Here is a 21,861-nt window from a genome sequence, read left to right as displayed (position 1 = left end):
AATGTGACCTCAGCTTCAGATTCTAATTAATTAAATTATATAAATTAAATTAAAAAATAAAATAAAAATAACACACCATATAATTAATTAATAATATAAATAACCAAACTGAATTATCTGTTGAAAAACATTCATGTTTTGGTTGTAACAAGGCAGTGATGTAGTTAACCAACATTAACTAATTGAAACTTATTGTAAAGCATTACACCGATATTTATTTATCTACAATCTGCAGAATTCAATTGATGCGCATTACGACTTGTGTATGTATTATTGCATAAATATCAACAGCTCTAAATGTGGCGCATCCAATCAGATTTTAAAATAAGCTGTTATTTGAATTGAAATCTAAACCTTTTTGGGTTGAGTTTCCATAAAAAGATCAAAATGGTCAAACGTCAGAAATTGCTAATAAATTTCACAATAAAATAAGAAACAAGAACACCAGCCCGATCTCACGGCAATTCGGACATATTTTACGACCTACCCGTCGACAAATCATACTAAATCGTACGAGTGAGGTCGTATTAATTCGTACGAATTAGCCACCTCGTAAAATACGTACGAATTGCCGTGACATAGCGTTGGTAACACAGATTATGAAAGTCAAAAGACCGAAACAGTATTTTCTTGTAAAATGCACTCCAATAATCCTCATTTTATTTACAATTTCAAAAAATCATTGTAGTGTTACTGTGATATAAAATTATTTGCACTATGTATTTGGTCATATTGCAAGTCTTTACTTTAAACAAGCAATGATGGAGTGGTACTTTCAGCTCAGTTTAACACATTTGACCAGTTTTAAATGCTAATATTTCATCCAGAATCAGCACAGAAAATGTGAATGTCCTCAGATTCGGTCTGGACCGGCTGAAAGAGAGATTTTACACCGCAGAAGGCACATATTTCAGCTTGTAAGACTGGCTTGCATGGCTATACAGAGGCTTGAATCTTAAACTGAGGAACGAAAGCGTTTCTTCAGAAAAGGCGGTGAAACGATGTCATTTGTTGTCAGCACTGACATTTGCAAAATGTTTTTATGAGCCATTGTAACCAACTGTATATATTTTAATGACCGATTTATTATTAGTTTTCAATGGATTGACGAGCACCTGCTTTTGGAAAGGGTGCTGTGAATGGTTTGTAAACCGTGTAAATAATGCATCTGCGCTTACCCGGCGAGTCCTGATTTCTTAAACTGCTGATTTGACGGTCAGGCGTCAGAAGAACAAATAATGTACATAACAGAGTGGGAAATGACCCGTATTTGCATTCGTTTAATTATGAGAGAGGAAAGGAAAAGTCTGTTTGCGTGTGTGTGTGTGTTTACATTTTGGATGCAATGTTCATTGTGATATTCTTGCACTGTGATGTTTCCTAAATGATCATATACTGATACAGATTAAAAGAGAGCTGGAGAGATGTTGATTTGTGTTTGGAGCCGTTCACACTGGAAACATTTTGTCACACTATGTTTAAGTGTTGGTCTTTATGTACACGTGCATCATATGTAAAATTAAGATCATTTGTGACCCTGGACCATAAAACCAGTCATAAGGGTACATTTTTCAAAATTGAGATTTATACATCATCTGAAAGCTGAATAAATAAGCTTTATGATCGGACAATATTTGGCTGAGATACAACTATTTGAAAATCTGGAATCTGAGGGTGCAAAAAAATAGAGAAAATCTCCTTTAAAGTTGTTCAAATGAAGTTCTTAGCAATGCATATTACTAATCAAAAATTAAGTTTTGATATATTTACAGTAGGAAATTTACTTAATATCCTAATGATTTTTGGCATAAAAGAAAAATGTATAATTTTGACCCATACAGTGTATTGTTGGCTATTGCTACACATATACCCCAGTAACTTAAGACTGGGTTTGTGCTCCAGGGTCACATTTAATTGCTATTTTTTTTTGCCAGCTTGTTTTTGCCACAGGTTTAATTCTTAGCTTATATTATATTTGCAATTCTGAGTTTTTTCTTTGATTTCTGAGTTTGCATCTCACAAAGAATTTTTTATTTTTTTGCCACGGAATAAAGAAATTAAAATAATTCTCAGAATTGTGAGAAATAAACTCAGAATTACAATGCAAACTCATAATTATAAAATATTAACTCAGATTTGCAGAATTGTGAGATATAAACTAAGCACAATCACTAGATGTAAACTAAGAATTCAAAGATAAAATGTACGAATTGTAAACGTGTAAAGTCAAAATCCTGACTTTTTTCCTCACAATTATGTTTATATTTCACAATTCTGACTTTTTTCTAAATTGTGAGATAAAAAGCCACAATTACCTTTTTTATTATTATTTCCTTATGTCCTTTACAAAACACACACAAAAAAATGTGTAGAAACAGTTTTTACTCAGAAAACTGTAAATTGTTATACTCTAACTGTAAATTTCACAAACAATTACAAAGAAAAGGCAAATATTACACTGAATTAAATATGACATTTTTAGGTTACACTTTATTTTGATAGTCCACTTTAAAGATTCTACTAACTATAAGTAACTTTGTAACTACATGTCAACTAATTCTCATTAATTTGCAACTACATGTCTACTAACTCTCAGTAGGGTAGGTTTAGGGTTAGTAGAATAAGTTTCTCATAGTCAGTATGTTGTGGAGCCATCAAAATAAAGTGTTAGAAGATATTAAGCAGACAGTCTACTAATACTCTGACTGCTACTTGACACATACAGTAGTTGCAAAGTTACTTACTGTTAGTAGAATGACTAAAGTGGACTATCTAATTTTTTTTAAAAATATAAACGTAAACTGAAATAATATTTTCTTTTAAAACACCAACAACTTACAACAAAACAGTCGTGCAAATCACTCATGCACTGTATTCAAAAGCTTTTGAAGTCAAATGAGATTTGAAATCAGCAGTAGAAGGGATTTAAATAACGCCACAAATCTGTGTCATGCCAAGTGAAAAGTATTTCCGAACTCCTGCGTTTGTTTCTATAAGTCACACTCCATCTGTGTTTGAGCGCAGGAACGCAGCTGGTGTGAACGGCCCCTCGTTAGTTTGCACACTTCTGTGTTTGTGTACATGATGCAGCCGAGGACACATGACTCATAATCAACCTTCTTTCCACAACATGTGTCGTGTGCTTGTTTGTATGTTGTTTGTTGATGAGGAGAACTATACGTTTAAATTTTTTAAAGAATAAATCATGCATATAAAAAAACACTGATATTAGGTTTTATTTCTTATACACAGATGCTTGAAGAGTACATAAATGCTTTATTCATATATTTGTCTCTTTCATACAGTTTATACAGTTGCTTTATTATATTTGTCTATCAAAGAATGCAGAATATAATCTATTTACATCATAGATAGGCTATGCATAGATATACAAAAATGTATTTTAATGCATACAAATCACAAATCACTTTGCTTATAAAAATAGGCTATAACATGCATGCTTGATAAAAGCATGCAAGTACTTAATGCACAAACACTCTTTAGCAGTGCATAATAATGTCAATTAGCCGCAGTACGTTAATGAATCTACAGACGATGTGAAAGACCTTGAGAGCAGCAGCAGTTAAAAGTCTCAAGAGCTCGAGTTTTTACATTCATAAAGTACACGGCTATTTATAATGTCTCTGGGCAGCTTTCTAAATGCCCACATGAGTGTTTTACTCTAAACATGGTGCATTTAAAAGCTCATTTAAGAACAGAATTGCTCTCAAACTCGCATCTCACCGCGCTGATGCTGTCCACACTCGGCTGGCTGTTCACTCTCATGTGTGTGTGCGAGAGCGGGAAGGTCTCGGACCGAGACATCTTCCCTCTACCGTGTCCGGCGTCGCTGGGACAGTCTCTGATGTGTCGCATGAATTCAGGAGCCGTGAATCTGCGCAGGAGTCTGTTCCCGAATCCGGAGAGCCCAGAAGAGCGAGGTTTGATCCTTTCAGGTTCGAGTTCTTCACGACTGAACAGAAGTTTGCTCTGCCTGCTCATTTTGGGAATGCTGCTGTGCTTTTGCACCTCTTTTCTAATATCGAAGTTGTCAGTCATTTTTGTGCTGTAGAACTTCGCCACAAGCGGTTTTTCGTCTTGCAGCGACGCTCTTTTGAATTTACTCGCAGATATGTTGGTTTCTTGCACGTCGCCCTGATAGGATTGTTTCCTTCCGGTTCTGAGGTCAAGATTAAACGACCTTGTTTTCCCCCAAAGCGGTGCATCGGCGTCCGTCTCGCATTCTGCGCTTCCGACCTCTTTCAGCACCGAGTTTTGAATCTGTTTGGAAGCGAACAGCAGATCTGCTCCGTCTTGGGATCTGCTGAGGCTTTGGTTGGCGTCTGGACGTCTGAAGCGGATCCGCAGGCCGCTGCTGTCGCTGACACGCAGTTGTCTCTGAAACAAGCCTGGGAAGATTTCCTCGTGCTTGCTTTGGATTTGTTTGGAGAACCTCTCTAGAACCTGCTTCGGGAGGCGATTGGGCCACCGCAGGTCTTCGGTCGGTTCTCCGGTGCTGTTCGTCGGACTCACCGTCTTCTTTCCGCATCCATTGAGGGTTTGAACACACTGGATGTGCCCGAAGAAGTCAGCAACTTGGATGGCCGAGTGGCCGGCGTGATTCGTGTGGTTCAGTCGCAAACCCAGCTTCTTGAACGCCCGGACTAGGAACTCCAAGATTTGGCTGTGTCCTCTGCATGCGGCGTACATGAGGGCACTGTTTCCCCATGTGTCTGTGAGCTCTGGATCAACGTTGAATTGCACCAGGAGCTTCACCGAATCCAAGTGTCCATGTTCACATGCCAGACTCAAGGCCGTGCGTCCGTGGTCATCCTGGATGTTCACATCCGCGCCTTTTTCCAGAAGCAGTTGGGTGAATTTGCATCTGGTTGCGTGCTCTTGAAGGCACACGGCGTGCATCAGGAGCGAACGCCCGTTTTCGGCTTTCCCGTTGATGATGCGCCCATCCAACGCGTCCAGGACAAACCGAGCCAAGTGGACTTTCCCGCTCTGCATGGCTTCCAGGAAAGTTTTGGTGCCAGATCCCTGACACAAGTCCTTCGGCCTCAGCATCATGATCTGGAGTTAGTTGGTGGTGGTTATTGGCAGGCAGCTCAGAGTTTCTGAGTCTGGTCTGAGAAACTGTCAGTGTTTTTATACCTCAGCGCTCTGCACGCCCTTCCCCTGTTGCTACAGAAACAGCCATCCGAGAGCGGCGATGCTGCTATGGGTCCATTCACAATCACCTCCTCTTTTCTCAGCCAGGAGGGGAGAGAGATGCACTAATTCGATGACAAGAATTACTCAGTGGTAAAAACACAGGTTTGTTTTATTGTCAGGTTGGATATAAAAGGATCCGTTGCCCGAGCAACAGTGTTAATGGCCTTCTCTTTGGGTATATAAAAAATATATATACATTTACAGAATCACAGAGGGCTTTGTAAGGTTTATAAAGGTCAAGTGGGTGTATTATGGATGTTTAAATCCCTGAGTCATGCTTGATGAATCTGCAGTGACGGGTCGTTAGTATGCAGATTAACACACATTCTGACTCAGTCCGGCTGACACAAGTGTGCACATCAACATCTGCTCCAAAACTCATTTACAAAGAGACACAAGATTTATTTTCACAACACTTTTAATTAGCTTTAATTATTACTCAGTAGAAGTGTTATTTTCAAGTCAGACATCACTATATCTACTGGTCATATTAGTTTAGTGATCATTTTGTACAGTAGCTCTCATATCATATATAACATCATACATCAATCCTCATATTTCATAATACCATGCATTGCATATACTACATCATTATGCATCATATATCTCATATCATGCATCATATTTCATATTTCTCATACATTCTCTCATACCTAATACATATAGAATTTCTCATACATCATCTCATATGTCACACATTATATGTCATACATCACATCTTATTTATGATATCTCATACATCAAATATCATTTTTTTCATACATTATATCATACATTATATCTCATACATCATATCACATCTAATTTTTCGTATCTCATTACATCAAATGTCATACATCAAATATCTAATTTCTCATACATTACATCTTATACATAATGTCTCATATCTCATATCATATATCATATTTCATACATAAAATATCTAATTTCTCATTCAATATATCTCACATCATAAATCATCTCATATTTATTGTCATCTCATGCATTATATAATTTCTCATCATATCTCATTTAAATCTCTCATATCTCATACACCAAATATCTAATTTCTCATACATCACATCTCATTTCTCGTATCTCATACATCATATCTCACATCATTTCTCATATCATGCATCACATCCCACATTTCATATATTACATCTCATATGACAAATATGTAATTTCTCATATATTACTGTACATCTCAAACATCATAAATCATCTCATATTTATTATATAATCTCAAACATAATATAATTTCTCATACATCTCATTCATCATATATCTAATTTTTCATACATAAAATATTTAATTTCTCTTATATTGTATCTCATAAATCATCTCACATCAAATATCTGATTTCTCATACATATCTCATACATCATATCTCATATCATACATCAAATCTCATGCATCAGCTAATTTCTCATACATCAAATATCTAATTTCTAATGCACTTCATCTCATACATTGTATCTCACATTTCATATGTCAAATATCTAATTTCTCATTAATTATATCTCATATATCATATCTCACTATTCATCCATCATATCTCACAAATCATGTCATGCATCATATATCATTTCTTCCTATAACATATCTAATATATCATATATCACAGGTTTGGATTTAGCAAACCATTCATAACTCACCAATATTGTGCTGGTGAGTACCTTGAATGCAATGTAAGTTGCTCTGAATAAAAGCAGCTGCCAAATAACCATAAATATGATCCAATCAACAAGGACACCCTGAAAATCCACCTTAGCAAAAGTCACAGGCGCATTACCTGCGTCTGAGGTCACTTTGATCACACCAAACCAGACACAAGACTCTCGCTGTGGGTTATTGCATCTCCCATAACCAGGACGACCTGTTGCTTGGATGTTAGTGATTTTATCAACATAATGACACACGTGGAGCGGATGGGAGCTGCTTCAGCGAGACACTGCTGGGTAATTCAATTTCTGATCAAAATAATCTCCACTTGAAAATCTCTCGTGAAAAGAAAACTGCGAGATCTCGACATGTGCTGCTCTCTGAGATGAAGGTGACAGCTAAATTTATGAATATATATGAATAATATGAAAGATTAAATATATGAAAGATTCAAGAAGATGTGGATCAGTTGGTTTCTGACAACGGTTCAGTGATTTGCCATTAAGAGAGATGAAATAAAGCTAATCCAGTCCTGATGTTTATATTTCCAGTACATTGTTGCAAGCAGAAAAACTAATGGTTGAGTCAAAAATTCAATTTTCAGTGAAAAACTACTTTAATTTCAGTCTATTACTCACATAAAACAAATATAACTTTGGAAGACTTGACATATACTGTATCTAATTTCTCATGCATCATATCTTGTAAATATGATGCACATGAAGAAAAATCAAATATGATTTCAGAAGACTTTGTGTTTGTTTAAATCCAATAATTGTTTCCCCAATACAATTTAATTTGTATTGCACTTTTCACAATACATATTGTTTCAATGCTCATACATACTAGAAATCTATTTATACATTTGAGGCCAAATCTCAAACTGTGTTTAAAATTCTGTTTTTTATTTATTTTAGAAATTTATTTATTTAGAAATTTGTTTATGTACACATTTTCCATATTTATTTGGAAATTATTTATAAATGTATGTATTTATAAATTTATTTATACATTTTAGTTTCCAAATAAATTCCAATTCTGGAAATTATTTATTTATTTATTTTGTAAATAACAAATTTATTTTCTTACAGTAAATATATCAAAACTTCTGATTAGTAATATGCATTGCTAAGAACTTAATTTGGACAATTTTAAAGGCGATTTTCTCAATATTTAGATTTTTTTGCACCCTCAGATTCTAGATTTTCAAATAGTTGTATCTCAGCTAAATATTGTCCTATCATAACAAACCATACATCAATGGAAATATTATTTATTCAGATGATGCATAAATCTTAATTGAAAACAATTGACCCTTATGACTGGTTTTGTGGTCCAGGGTCACATATGCTACCATTGGAGTGATTCAGTTTAGGTAAATTCAATGTACTGTACACTAGTCATTATCAGAATCCAGAATTTCACAGATAGATGTTTATAATGCCCGTCAGAACCACAGATCCTAATATAGTAACAGTCTCTCCTTGAGTCCAGCACGGTCGGTCATAGATTATCTCCTGTCGTCCAAACCGACTGAACCAACACAATAACTCACTTGAAGCCGAGTGGCTGCCTGCAAAGATTCAAAGGGCTTTTTTTGGACGAGTAAAAGGCTGAAATAGAGAGTGAGGAGAGCTGTGAGCACTTCACCCAGTACAGTCCTTTAATAATCACACCTTCACTGCTTTCACATTCTCTTCAGCTCATGTTTGACATGTACTGTATTTGTCTGCACTGTTGTCCAATGCATCACAAAATTAGTTTGGCATATTTTTAAACCATGCAGCTTCGTAATTACAGAAGCAATTATTGCACTAAATTAACCTCAATTCATCTCAGAAGCAATGTACGTTTTTAGATGCATTAATCCTGATATTATTTAAGATGCATGGTGTGCAAACTGGGACTGAGTTTGCAGATGTAGAACATATGGAATTGATATAAATACATAAACAACTAAAATAGAAACTGATTCTTTATAAATGTATCTATTCAAATCTTTATGTTTATTCAGAAAGTTTTTTAGACTGAGTTATGCAGCTATTTGTCTGTAGATGTAGAGCTTTTGTAATTTATTAAGAAATAAAGAAATATGTTAATAAATGTAATTTATTTATACATTTGTTTTTAAACCTATTTATTATTTATTTATTATTTCAATTTTATTCTAGACATTTATTTATGTTTTGTTTATTTGGAAATTATTTATTTATTTAGACATTTATTATACAATTATTATTTAATATTTATTCCTAAAATTTGTATTAGGTATATTTGGAGATCAACTTTGACCTCTTTTTTTTTTTTTTTACAGTTTCAGACCAATTTTGATTCAATCACTGTAATGATCCACTAAATGAACCATCTTAGAGCTCATCTAAATATTGAGCCGGATGTGACGATGGAGTAAAAATCTGTCCTGGGGCACAAGATTAATTAAACTCACTCACAAATATTTAAAACACTAAAATCAAGATAATTGACTAACTTTTTAACTCTTTCATGGCTGTATTTTAGCAGAAGCAGCATTGATTGATTGATTGATTGGCAGATTCTTTTCTGAAGACTCTTGTTGTTGCATGTTGATGCATAAATGAAACCAAGACAAATCATTAGTGATAAACTCTCTCTCTTGTTGTCTTGTTTGAGAGCAGATGTAAACGTCTGTGACTCAGCTGTCATTGATTTCTCCTTCAGCGGCGCTCAGAGCACGTTTGGACCGTATGGACGGACGGAAGCATGTGTGGATCCTGCTGGGATTTTCTCACTTACGGCTAAAGCACAGCTTGGACCTGCTTCATTCTCACAGTGTTTCATATTAAAAGATAAGAGTGTAATTAAAAATCAGCGAGTGTTCAGATCGCAGTAGCTCTTGATGATCTTATGAATATGATCCATGCATTCAAACTGTGAACAGCAATTCATACATGATTTAAGACTTTGTTTTGTTCATCTGTTGTAGTATTTTGATGCGGGATACAGTATTTTTTGGTACAAATATACATTTTTTGTAGACTTGGTGCAATGCCAAAGTCATGAGTTCGATTTCGAGAGAATGCATGTGTATCTTGAATGCAATGAAAGTCTCTTTGGATAAAAGTGTCTGGTAAACGTAAAAGCATTGGTTTTATGTTTCTTGTAACCAACTGTGATGTGTTTGAATATACAGAAGCAGCGTGAATGAGAATCGAGCTGTTGAGTGTAAATTAAGCTAATTTAATGTTACATGGATGTCAAACATAGTCTAAATAAATTGTCTAATTGTCTAAATTCTACATAAATAAATTTCTAAATAAATAAATTTTGAATGGGAAATTATCGTTTTTTAGATTTGGCCTAAATGAAGGCCGATACTGACAAGTAAACCTCCATATATAATCGACTCAATAAAACCTCCATTGAAGAATTCTTGAGTTTGTTCTTTAATTAATTAATTAAATTAAGTTGTCTAATATTGTAGTTCAATTTAAAGAATTTTAGGTACATTAGGCCATTTTTGACAGTTAATGCTGCTAGGTATTGTATTTACACTCAATGATCTTTTCTTATAATGAATATTGCTTTAATAGTTGGTCATTCATAAGTGACAACTCTAAAGACAACAGAATCATTGTATAAGAAGGCGATAAATGTGTTCCCCTGTCATTTCATCATTGTAACATTTTACAAAAACAATCTATTGAGTTTTGAAAATTATAATTTTTTTTAAATATGCATGTTTTATTATAAGTTCTTGCATAGGCTTGCTCCCCCTCCGTTAAAAGTATTTATAAAACCGAGGATAAATTGTAAGATTGTAATACGTCTTTTGGACAGAAAGTATTATCTGTAATAGGGAGTAAATATTGGAATAGCCTACCGCGGTTGATAAGACAATGTTCTTTCAAAGATCATTTAAAAAACTGGCTTATGACGAATCAGTTGTGTAAACATTTTACATTTTAAAATGTGTTGGGATATTAGTTTTTATGTACTGTTGTATGTGTATTTAAATTTGTGTTTTTGTGTGCACCTGCCTAGGGACTGCGGATGTAAATGAGCAATACTGGTATAATCCGGCCTGTTTACATTTTGTATTACTATAATGTCCATTAACATGCGTTGTCCCTATCAAATAAAATAAATAAAAAAACAATTCCTGGTGAAGGGAGACCATGTAAATCAGGGTTTAAAAATAAATGTCTTATTATGCAAACATCTTAAGCGAGGGGGTGCGCATAATTGGGCAGATGGATGCAGAAATGAGAAATGACCACATAAATACCCAGCGTCTCATTCCCCACGCAGATCGGACCTGAAGCTCAATGCACGGAATAGTCAATTAGAAATTAAGGTTGATTCTGAGTTAATGCCTGATCATCAGTCAGGATTGACTGTGATCACCACAAATGGAAGTTTCTGCTCAGCAAGACCGACTGATTCTAAAAGGAGACATTTATAGAAACGCAAACGTGAACCGAAGTGAGTTCAAAACACCTTGCTGGAATAACCTGGACTTTTCATTTTCACAGAGAGATGACTTGGGTATGTTAATGTGAACATGGATTTCATATGTAAAACATTCAGCAGTTTAATAAGTTCAACATAAGTTCAAAAGACAGAAAGTAGCTGCAAAACTCAAACCCAATTTGCACACAATGCATCCTGAGGTATCAGGATTTTAAAACATGATAAAAAAAGAATATGCATCCAAGAACATTTTGGAAAAAAGCATATGTATCTAAAACATGTCCATAAAAAAACATGCATCTAAAAATGTATGTTGAAAAAAGCATATGCATTCAAAAAAGGTTGAAATGCATCTAAAAATGTGCCAAAAAGCATGTTGAAAAAACATGCATCAAAAATATGAAAAAAACATGCAACTAAAAATGTATGTTGAAAAAGGCATATGCATCCAAAACATGTAAAAAAACATGCATCTAAAAATGTGTCAAAAAGCATATACATTCAAAAACATGTTAAAAAAACATGCGTCTAAAAACATTTTGAAAAAAAGCATGCGTTCAAAAAAACATGAATGTTAAAAAAGCTTATACATCCAAAAACTCACGTTAAAAAAAGACATATGCATCCAAAAATGTTTTGAAAAAGCATGCATTCAAAAATGTGTCAAAAACATATGCATAAAAAAAAGCATGCACGGGGGTGTGGAAAATGAAAACGAAAACGGATTAAGCAACATGATAGCAGTATGTAGACTAGTTATTTTTACCAAAACTGAGAGCAAAGATCACAGATTGGGTGTGTAATTGGTGCCATTTGTGTATTTTTGCATTCTACCACAGGGATGGATGGGAAATGTAGTTATCACACATCAGTCACCTTCTTTCTTCAACAACAGCACTCAAAATATGAACAAAATAATCTGTACAGTCAACAATTCACCATTACAGCTAACAGCTTCCGCCGTGACTCATTAACTGACGCCCTCAACTCTGAACTCAAAGAAAATCTTGAGTTCCCCCACTGATAATTACAACATTCACATGCACTCATCTCATACAATCACTGCGACATGACTGAAGGCAACACAATCGCCATAAAATACAGGCCTTTGACGAGAGTCATTCTGCTGCCGCTGTATTACAGCAATTTCCTCATGTTGCATCTGTTATTCAGTCTTTCTGAAGAGACAGAAAATACAGGGACAGCAAGAAGCTTTGTGCACGTTCAGAACAATTGAAAACACTGTAAATCAGGACGGTTTATATAATTCAGACAGATTTCTGTTCTATTATCAGGCAGATCTTTCGTAACAGCTTTGAATGTGTGTGTGTGTGTGTGTGTGTTTAAGCAGCTGACAGACTCGATCACATTCACACTCTTTAGCGTCCTTTGGTTTGATTCAAGGACATACAACAGCTTTATTCGGGCGGACGCTTCACACTTTGTCATGTGGAATGAGAGTGAGCAGCTGGGTCAATGTCAGTCATTCGCTCCGTGTGTCCTCGCAGGAACCAGAAAAGACATGAGAGGGCAGGTCAGACGGGCAAGGACAACCACATGTACTCAATATGATCTGTTCACTAGCTTCCACCTGGTTTGATGCAACAACCACTTTCCAAGAAGAACTAATTGCTGCATTTTTTTCCTTTTTTTAATCTCACTGGCATCAAAGCAAAAATCTTTGAAAAACTTGAGAAACTTGTACTGGGCAGAAACGCTTCCCCCCTCCGCAACTGTTCAGTATTGTGCATTGATTTGAGTTTTCTGTAATTGTGCCATTAGCCATTTCAGTTAAATTCATTAAATCGTTTATTTTTCTGTGAAGTTGCTTTGAAACAATAAATATTCTGAAAATGCAATACAAATAAATGTGAATTGCTCACTAAATAGCAAAATAATTTAATATAATTTATGTACAAAACATAACAAAAAAAGCATATGCATCCAAAAACAAATGTCAAAAGAGCATATGCATCCAAAAACGTGTTAGAAAAAAACACAACACATAAGCATCCAAAAACATGCTGAAAAAACATAAAAATTAAAATAAAAACCCATGCATAAAAACTGCGGAAAAAAGCATCCGAAAACAAATGTCAAAAAAGCATATGCATTGAAAAACATGGTGAAAAAAACATCATGCTGACAGTCAAAAGCTGACTAGTATTTTTTTATTTGCACATCTATGCACAGTAACAACCCGTTGCAGCCTATATAATGACTTTAAGTAACAAATTTCAATTCCTCATTTACTAAAGAGCTACATAATCAACTCAGTTACACACTGAACTGAATCAACATTGAACCGAATTGAGCTGAACTGTTGTCTTCTGTAGAACTGCTTAGTGCTGAACTGAACTCATTTCATGACTGATTAACTCTACAGTTATTGGACCGAATCAACACTGTAAGAACTTCATATGAATAATAACACTATTGTCTTTTTTAGAGCTGCTTTACAGCACAATTGGAATTTCTCATGTTTGAAGAGGTTTGCTTCATTGATTCTTCTATTTTGATGTTTATGTATATAAAGCTGCTTTGAAATAATCTGTATTATTTAAAGCGCTATAGAAACAAAAGTGAATTGATTTAAAAAGAAGCATACAAACAATAAACAAATTTGAAAACATACAATGGAAAACAAAAGATGAGGGAAATGCAGCGTTGACGCACCAGCTACTCAATCCACCAGCGTTCATGCAGCATTTCCACACCTGAACCTGTTCAAGAGTCTTTATAAACCGGCCAGTGATTGAGAATAATAATGAGAACATCTCTGTGATTGGTCAGCGAGGCTCAGTGATTGATTCCTCATTACCCACAGGCCACGCCCACTGCAGCACAGACAAGAGTTCATAATTCATACTAACATATTATTTCTGCAATATGCGTTTGTACAAACATAAAAAAAATACTTTTCAATAATTTTCATGTCCAATATATTAATTAGGCACTAGATGACACACAAAAGGACAGATTAAACATGCTGTATATATAGCAACACATATGTTTCCATTAATTTAACTCATCAAAATAATGTAACCAATTTCAACTTAGTTTTTTAAGGTATACAAGATTGAACTAAATTTTTAAACCAGTTCAATAAAACTGAAATTGATTTTATTTGACTAATTTTTTAGTAAGTAGTATATATAGTATATTGTGACATTGAGGTATATTTTATTTGACCATAAATGCTGCAGTAAGCTTTAAACCTATTACAAAGACAATACAATTTATAATGAAATTACATATAAAGATGAACTGAAGTGGATAAAAAAACACTCTAAAGTTCAAATAATTGCATTGATATAAAAGAAAATGTTATTTTAATGTCATTGAGGAAATAATATTGTGGAAACATGTTTTTCCATTATTTTAACTCAACAAACTTTAGGTAGTTTATTAGGTGTAAATGAACTGTAGTATTATACTAGATTCAACTCCATTCTTTAGCCAGTTAATATAATTTAAGTAATATAATGTCACATATTTTAGTATAAATATATTATACAGTAATAATATTTTAAAGTAATATAATTTAATATGTTGATTTCATTTGATTATACTTAAAATTTAAGGAAGCAACTGAACGTAAATTTTTAAATTGAAAAATGTTTTTTTTTTTACTTTTACAGTTTTTGCAATATTTATCATTGCAGATGCAAATTGGCTTTATTTAGTAGCATATAGAGTTTCTGGAGTGTGAGTATCTGAAAATTCGACAAAGAAACTAAATAAAGCATGCTTGTAAATGAATAATGTATTCATGTTCACTCTGTGCATTGAAAAGGCAAATATGCATCATATAAAAGCACTCAGTAAGCAGCCGTTCAATGTGAGCTCGAGTCCATCAGCGATGTGACTATTATCCCAGCAGGACGACAATCAGAATGAGACGCTGCCAATGCTGGAGACAGAAGAGACCAAAGACCCTCTTTTCCCTTCGGAACCATCAATTACCAACTCCCACGACCGGGACGACTGTCATCGCTAATATCTGCTTGCCTTCGTCTGAGGTGCACTGTCCGGTGGAGCTCCTCTGTTTGTCTCATTATGTAATGGTTGGAGATTTCCCGCTCACAGCTGCAGTGTGTCTCAGCGGACAAAGTCCTTATTAAAACCTCCTACGTCATGCAAATACAGCTCCTGAACACTTCACTGAGGAAAGACCCACATTACAAAACACTTGATTTCTAGCGATTATCATCAATTTCACAGATACTATTTAAACTAAACTGAGCTAGACAATGACATCACTGAATTCAATAATGAAATGCCTTTAACTGAAAATTGAGTGTTTAATCTTATTATTATGCATTACTGACACTCTATCCTCCAATAACAGCCTTTGTTGAAGAGCTCACTGAACTGTTATCAATGATTTCCTCAGAGTTTGACTGTTTTGCTATTGCAGGGGATTTTAATATTCACATAGATGATGCAGAAATCAAAACTACAAAAGAAATTATAACTGTTTAAAACACTTTTGACTTTTGTTTCCAGTCAAGACTTGGAGAAACAGGGTAGATTATTGTAATGTTCTCCTCACCGGCCTTCCCAAGAAGACCATTAGACAGCTGCAGCTCATCCAGAACACTGCTATAATATATAAATATGATATATTTTACAAATACATATTCTTTTAAAATATGGCTGTAATAAGTACTCTTTTTTTAAAAGAATGCTAAAGTGTAATCCTTTTTCACATGTGATTATAAAAATAAATGTAAATACTATAAGTGCATTTGATCTCTATTGATAAACATCCGGTAAACTCTAAATCAAAGGAGCGTCTGAAGCAGCACCTGCGGCCTCGATCCTCAGATCCGAACACGGTCTCATTCAAATTCTGTGATCAGACGAGCGAAAACCTTCTTTCAATCTGCTGAGCACCAGATCTAGGCCGTTGGGAGCTGCTCACCTCTGACAGCTCAATAAATCGGACGTTTGGATGGCAGATGTATGTCTTTCATGTCCTCGTCGCTCTGAAACGGGCCTGTTTTTCCAGCTAATGGCCTTGCTGGATCTTTGTCTTTTATTAGCGCAGTAACAGCAGACGCCTCGGGCCTGAAGAGAACAGAAACCTTGAGTTAACACAGAAGACATGCAGATTACAGCAGCTTGAAGTCAAATGTATCACGGTTTACACAAAACATATTATGCAGCACAACTGTGTTCAACATTGATAATAATCAGAAATGTTTCTTGAGCAGCAAATCAGTATATTATAATGATTTCTGAAGATCATGTGACACTGAAGACTGGAGTAATACAGAAATAAACTATACTTCATATTTATATAGAAAACAGTTATTTTAAATTGTAATAATATTTCACAATATTACTGTTGTTATGTAGTTCACTCTGCATGTTATAATTTAGAGCTTTAATTAGGTAATTATGACTCTTATTGTCAAAATTAAAATGTTTTATATCATTATGTCACATTTGTATTTCATTATTACTTGTCATATGAAAAACGTTGTTTTTATTTCATAATTATGACATTTTACATCATAATTTGGACTTTTTCTCTCATTATGACATCATATCCTGGCATTTTATTTCACAATAATAACATTTTATGTCATAATTTTAACTCTTTATATCATAATTTCAGCTTTACCTGTTATCACTTTGTATGTTATCATTTCGACTTTGTATCTCATAATTATTCATAATTGTAACATTTGTATCATAATTTAAACTTTTTAAATCTTATGGCATAATTTCAACATTTTTTTCATAATTATGACAGTATGTTATACTTTTTCACATAATCATGACTTAATATGTTGTAATAACTTGTCAATTTCATGTTTCAATTCATTTGTTATGATTATGACTTCATAATTATGACTTAATATGTTATCATTATGATTTACTATGTCATGTTTTCGATTTTTTAAATCCCATAATTGTAATATTTTATATAATAATTTCATTACCATTTTTTAATCTCATTATGACTTAGTTTGTCATGATTTCAACATTTTATCTCATAATTATGGCTTAATATGTAATAATTGTAACTTTTATCTCATAATCATGACTAAATTAAATCAGATTTTTTTAAGAAGGCAAAATAATTCTGTTTAAAACTCGAACAAAATGCGAGATGTGAGAACCTAATCCTTTGCACGGATTGAAAAGCTCCGCTGAACGAGTCACAGGACTCGCATTTCCCTGCAACACACTTCCAGGCCTCACGTTTCTCTGCATTTGAACTCATGTAACACTCACTGTTTATAGATGCAAAAATGAACTATAATTGGCCATAAAGCAACAGAGCGCTGTTACTGCTCAGTGCCTTGTTTTGTTCTGTGAAGTCATTGGGGATACTAAATTGTTTTTAAGGAAAAAGCCGCTGGGGTGATGCAACTGGAAATGAACACTTAAGGGATGAGGACTCCCGCGCAGAGCCAAGGATCAACAGGTGCGTCCAAAAGAACGAAGTAATAAAGCCATCTAATTTAGCTATTAAAAACAGGTGGAATTCTGGGTAAAGCAAACAAGAGCAGGGATGCAGTATACATTTCCTCGGATATTATAGAGGTTTGAGGTCCGTCCACATTAGTTTTGAAGTTGGGCATCTGAGTTCTGAGCGTTATTCAATGTATTACAAGGTTATGGAGGCCTATTTCCACCACATAAAAAAAAATGCTTTGGTGAATTGTAATTATGACATTTTAAAAATTGTGGCTTATTAAATCATAATTATGAGATAAAAAGCAAAATTATGGAAAAAAGTTCTAATTTAATCCCATAATTATGGCTTAGTATGTAATTGTGCCTTTTTTATCTCATACTTAGGTTTTACCATATCATAATTTTAACTTGATTTAGTATGCCATAATTATTTTTATGCCATAATTATAACATTTTATATCATAATTTCAACTTTTTATTATATTTTAATTATCACTTCATGTTATAATTTCAGCTTTTTATCTCATAATTATCACAATGTAACAACTGTAACGTTTTATCATAATTTCAACTTTATCTCATTATGTCAGTATTTTGACATTTTATTTCATAATCATGACTTATGTCCTAATGTCATTATTATAACTTTTTATGTCTGAATAAAGACTTAGTATGTCATGATTTTGATTTTTTCCCCCATAATTATTACTTTCTATGTCACAACTGTAATTTTTTATATAGTCATTTGAACTTTTTTTCTATCTCATTATAACCTGGTATGTCCTTTCAAAATTATGACATAGTATGTAATAATTTTGACTTTTTATCTCAATTATGATGTAGTATGTCATAAATATAACATTTTGTCAATTTCGACATCTCATAATTATGACTTTCTATGTCAGAACTTCGATTTATGTCACAATTATGACTTACTATGTCATGATTTTGACTTTATCTCATAATTACAACTTAGTATGTCAGTTTCGACTTTTTATCTCATAATTATGACTTAATGTCATGATAGCAAATTTTTATCTAATGACTTAGTATGTCATAATTATGACTTGTCAATTTCATCTTTCTCATAAAAACTCAAAAATTGATGTAGTATGCCACAATTCTAGCTTCAATTTCAATTTATGTCATAATTATGACTTAGTATGTCATGTTTTCAACTTTTTATCTCACAATGATGACTTAGTATTTTTACTTTGTTGTTCTTTTACTGTGCTGCATGTGGCTGTGAAGTCGGTGACCTTCTTCTTTTAAACGCTGGTGTTGAAACCTCGAGCGACAGATGACATGAAAACATGAATTCACATTCTCAGATCAATCCAGCAGAATACTTGGTACATTGTCATGGAATATGTTTTTCTCGGTGGATGTATTTTTGGCTCGTCAGGACCCTCGCTGAGACCAGATGCTGTGGTTATTTTGCCAGAGAGCCACTCAAGCAGTTCGGACACAAAAGCAAGTTGCTTTTTATAGCAGAAGCGCTCACTTTCACAGTCTGACAGAACCTTGAATAAAGAATAAAAGCTTGCCCGCGTAAAATAGCTTTTATTCCTGCAGACCCTGTCCTTTCACACATCTTTAGCTTCAGCTTCTCCGAAGGACACAATTATTGAACAATTCAGGTCACAGATAACTGAAGTTACTTTCTGAAGGATTGTAGGGTTCAATCTCTGCTTCTAAGAATATTCTGGCCTTGTGATCATAAGCGCTGACTCACAGATGGACACTGGGATGGGAATTGTAATAAATTCTTAATTTATTACAAACCATGTTGTTCACGTGACAGTAAAGACATTTGTTGTGTTGCTAAAGACTTCTATTTCAAATAAACTTCAGAGAATCCTAAAAAATGCCTGTTCAAAACATGAGATAAAAAGTTAAAATTATAATACAAAATGCCATAGTAATGATAAAAAGTCATAATTATGAGATAAAGTCGAAATTATGAGATAAAAAGTAAAAATTCTGATATAAAAGCTCCAATATACTAAGACATAATTATTAAATAAAAATGTGAAATTATGACATAATAAATCATAATGAGATAAGTAAAAAATGTTATATACTATAATTATGAGATAAAAAACATAAATATCCGTTTCAACTGTTTACAACATTGATAATAATCAGAAATGTTTCTTGAGCAGCATATTAGAATGAATTCTGAATCATGTGACACTGAAGACTGGAGTAATGATGCTGAAAATTCAGCTTTGATCACAGAAATCCATTACATTTTACAGTATATTTCTGTCACGAATCCGGTCCATGAACTTCCGTTCACTCACCACCAGAGGTCACCCGCTCACCGTATGGACTCTTGCACTATACTACTGTTGCACTTCACCATTGGACTACAGTTCCCATCATCCATTGCACTGACAACACGCACACAGCTGATTGCACTGATTACACAGCTGATCACACAATCACACATGCTTTATAAGCCTTGGACTTCATCTCTGTCATTGCCGAGTATTGTTCTGCGTATAGCACTCCCCTAGTGTTAGCTGCCTTACCGAGCCATTCTGTGTTTCTGTTTAGTCTCATGTAATGTTCTGCGTTTATCATTCACCTAGTGATAGCTGCTTTACTGAGTCTAGTGTCCAGTTCTAGTTAGTCTTGTCATTCCGTGTTTCCTGTTTCCTGATTCCTGCCTGTGTATCTTGGATTTACCCTTTGTCTTTCTGTTTGGACTGTTTGCCCCTGTTTGGACTATTGCTCGTGTACTCGGATTACCCCTCTTTTCAAGCCCTCTGGATATTGTTTGCCGATCAAAGACCCACGCTTGCCCTAGAATTACCCGTGTCTTGCCCGTGCCATACCCGTTTGCTGTTGTTTGACCCTGCCTGTGATGTTTATTAATAAAAGCTTGCACTTGGATCCGTTTGCCTCATGTCTCTTCGGCTCCGTTACAATTTGCATAGAAAAAAGTTCTTTAAAAATTTTATAATATTTCAAATTTTTAATGCATATTTGAATAAATAAACGCACCCTTGGTGAGCAGAGGGATAAAAAATAAAGGAAATTGCGAGTTTTGCTTCACAATTCTGAGTTCTGAGTTTGAATTGTGAGATATAAATCTCCAATTATGAGAAAACGAGTCAGAACGATGAGATAAAAAGGTTGCAATTACCTATTTAATTTTTTTATTTTGTGGCAGAAAAAGAATTGAGAGAAAATCTGAATTCTGAGTTTACATCTTGCAATTCTTATTTTATTTCCAACACAAAGTAATTGTGACGTTTTCTCTCACAATTCAGACTTTTTCTGACAATTATTTCAGAATTGCGAGAAAGAAGTCAGAATTGAGAGGTAAAATGTGGCAATTACATTTACTTTTTAAAAATTCTGTGGCGGAAACCGACATTAATGCATAATAAAAGTCATTACAAATAAATCTTATACTGACCTCACAGGTCAGTAACTTGAGTGGTCCTTAATGCAATGATACAGTTCTTGGGTTGTTGTGGGTGGTTGCCAGGATGTTGCTCTGTGGTTGTTTTTAAAACTTCTTCATTCAATTTGATTTGAACTAGTTGCATACTAAAGTTTTATAGGCCTACTTTAACTCTAAAAGATGCTTGACATACTGCAACCTGACAGACATATTGACAGACACACAGGGGAAGTCATGGCCTAATGGTTAGAGAGTCGGACTCGTAATCCAAAGGTTGTGGGTTCGAGTCTCGGGCCGGCAGGGATTGTAGGTGGGGGGAGTGAATGTCCAGCGCTCTCTCCACCCTCAATACCACGACTGAGGTGCCCTTGAGCAAGGCACCGAACCCCCACTGCTCCGGGTGTGTGTTCACGGTGTGTGTGTGTTCACTGCTGTGTGTGTGTGTTCACTGCTGTGTGTGTTCACTGCTGTGTGTGTGCACGTTGGATGGGTTAAATGCAGAGCACGAATTCCGAGTATGGGCCACCATACTTGGCAGTATGTCACTTCACTTCATATTAATATCACATAAGCATGTAAAACAGGAATCACCTCACTTAATATCTAACATGACCTCTTGTCAGAAATCATGCAGCGTCAATCTGAAAATTAAACTGATGCAATTTTAGTGTTTAATGTGTCCCTGCCTCAGAGAT

General features: G+C 34.5%; 2 protein-coding genes across 2 annotated transcripts in view; both read right to left on the bottom strand.

Moving 5' to 3' along the window:
- Positions 1-3,705: 3,705 nt before the first annotated feature.
- LOC306850484 (uncharacterized protein) lies at positions 3,706-5,073 on the bottom strand (the record flags this gene model as incomplete). The annotated part of the gene is made up of 1 exon (XM_079386137.1): positions 3,706-5,073. The coding sequence occupies one exon, from the start codon at positions 5,071-5,073 to the stop codon at positions 3,706-3,708; it is 1,368 nt and encodes a 455-aa protein (XP_079242263.1).
- An 11,177-nt stretch (positions 5,074-16,250) lies between these two features.
- LOC306850483 (1-phosphatidylinositol 4,5-bisphosphate phosphodiesterase beta-2-like) overlaps positions 16,251-21,861 on the bottom strand; it is a gene marked incomplete at both ends in the record, with an annotated part of 49,753 nt that continues 44,142 nt past the window's right edge. Inside the window, one exon of the mRNA XM_079386136.1 lies at positions 16,251-16,386. Coding sequence (XP_079242262.1) covers positions 16,251-16,386 — 136 coding nt within the window. The remainder of the gene's footprint in view (positions 16,387-21,861) is intronic.

This window comes from Barbus barbus (genome assembly GCF_936440315.1).
Source record: "Barbus barbus genome assembly, chromosome: 30".
Taxonomy (NCBI): domain Eukaryota; kingdom Metazoa; phylum Chordata; class Actinopteri; order Cypriniformes; family Cyprinidae; genus Barbus; species Barbus barbus.
The sequence above is the reverse complement of the archived record's forward strand: the minus strand, read 5'-3'. Positions and strand labels throughout refer to the sequence as shown.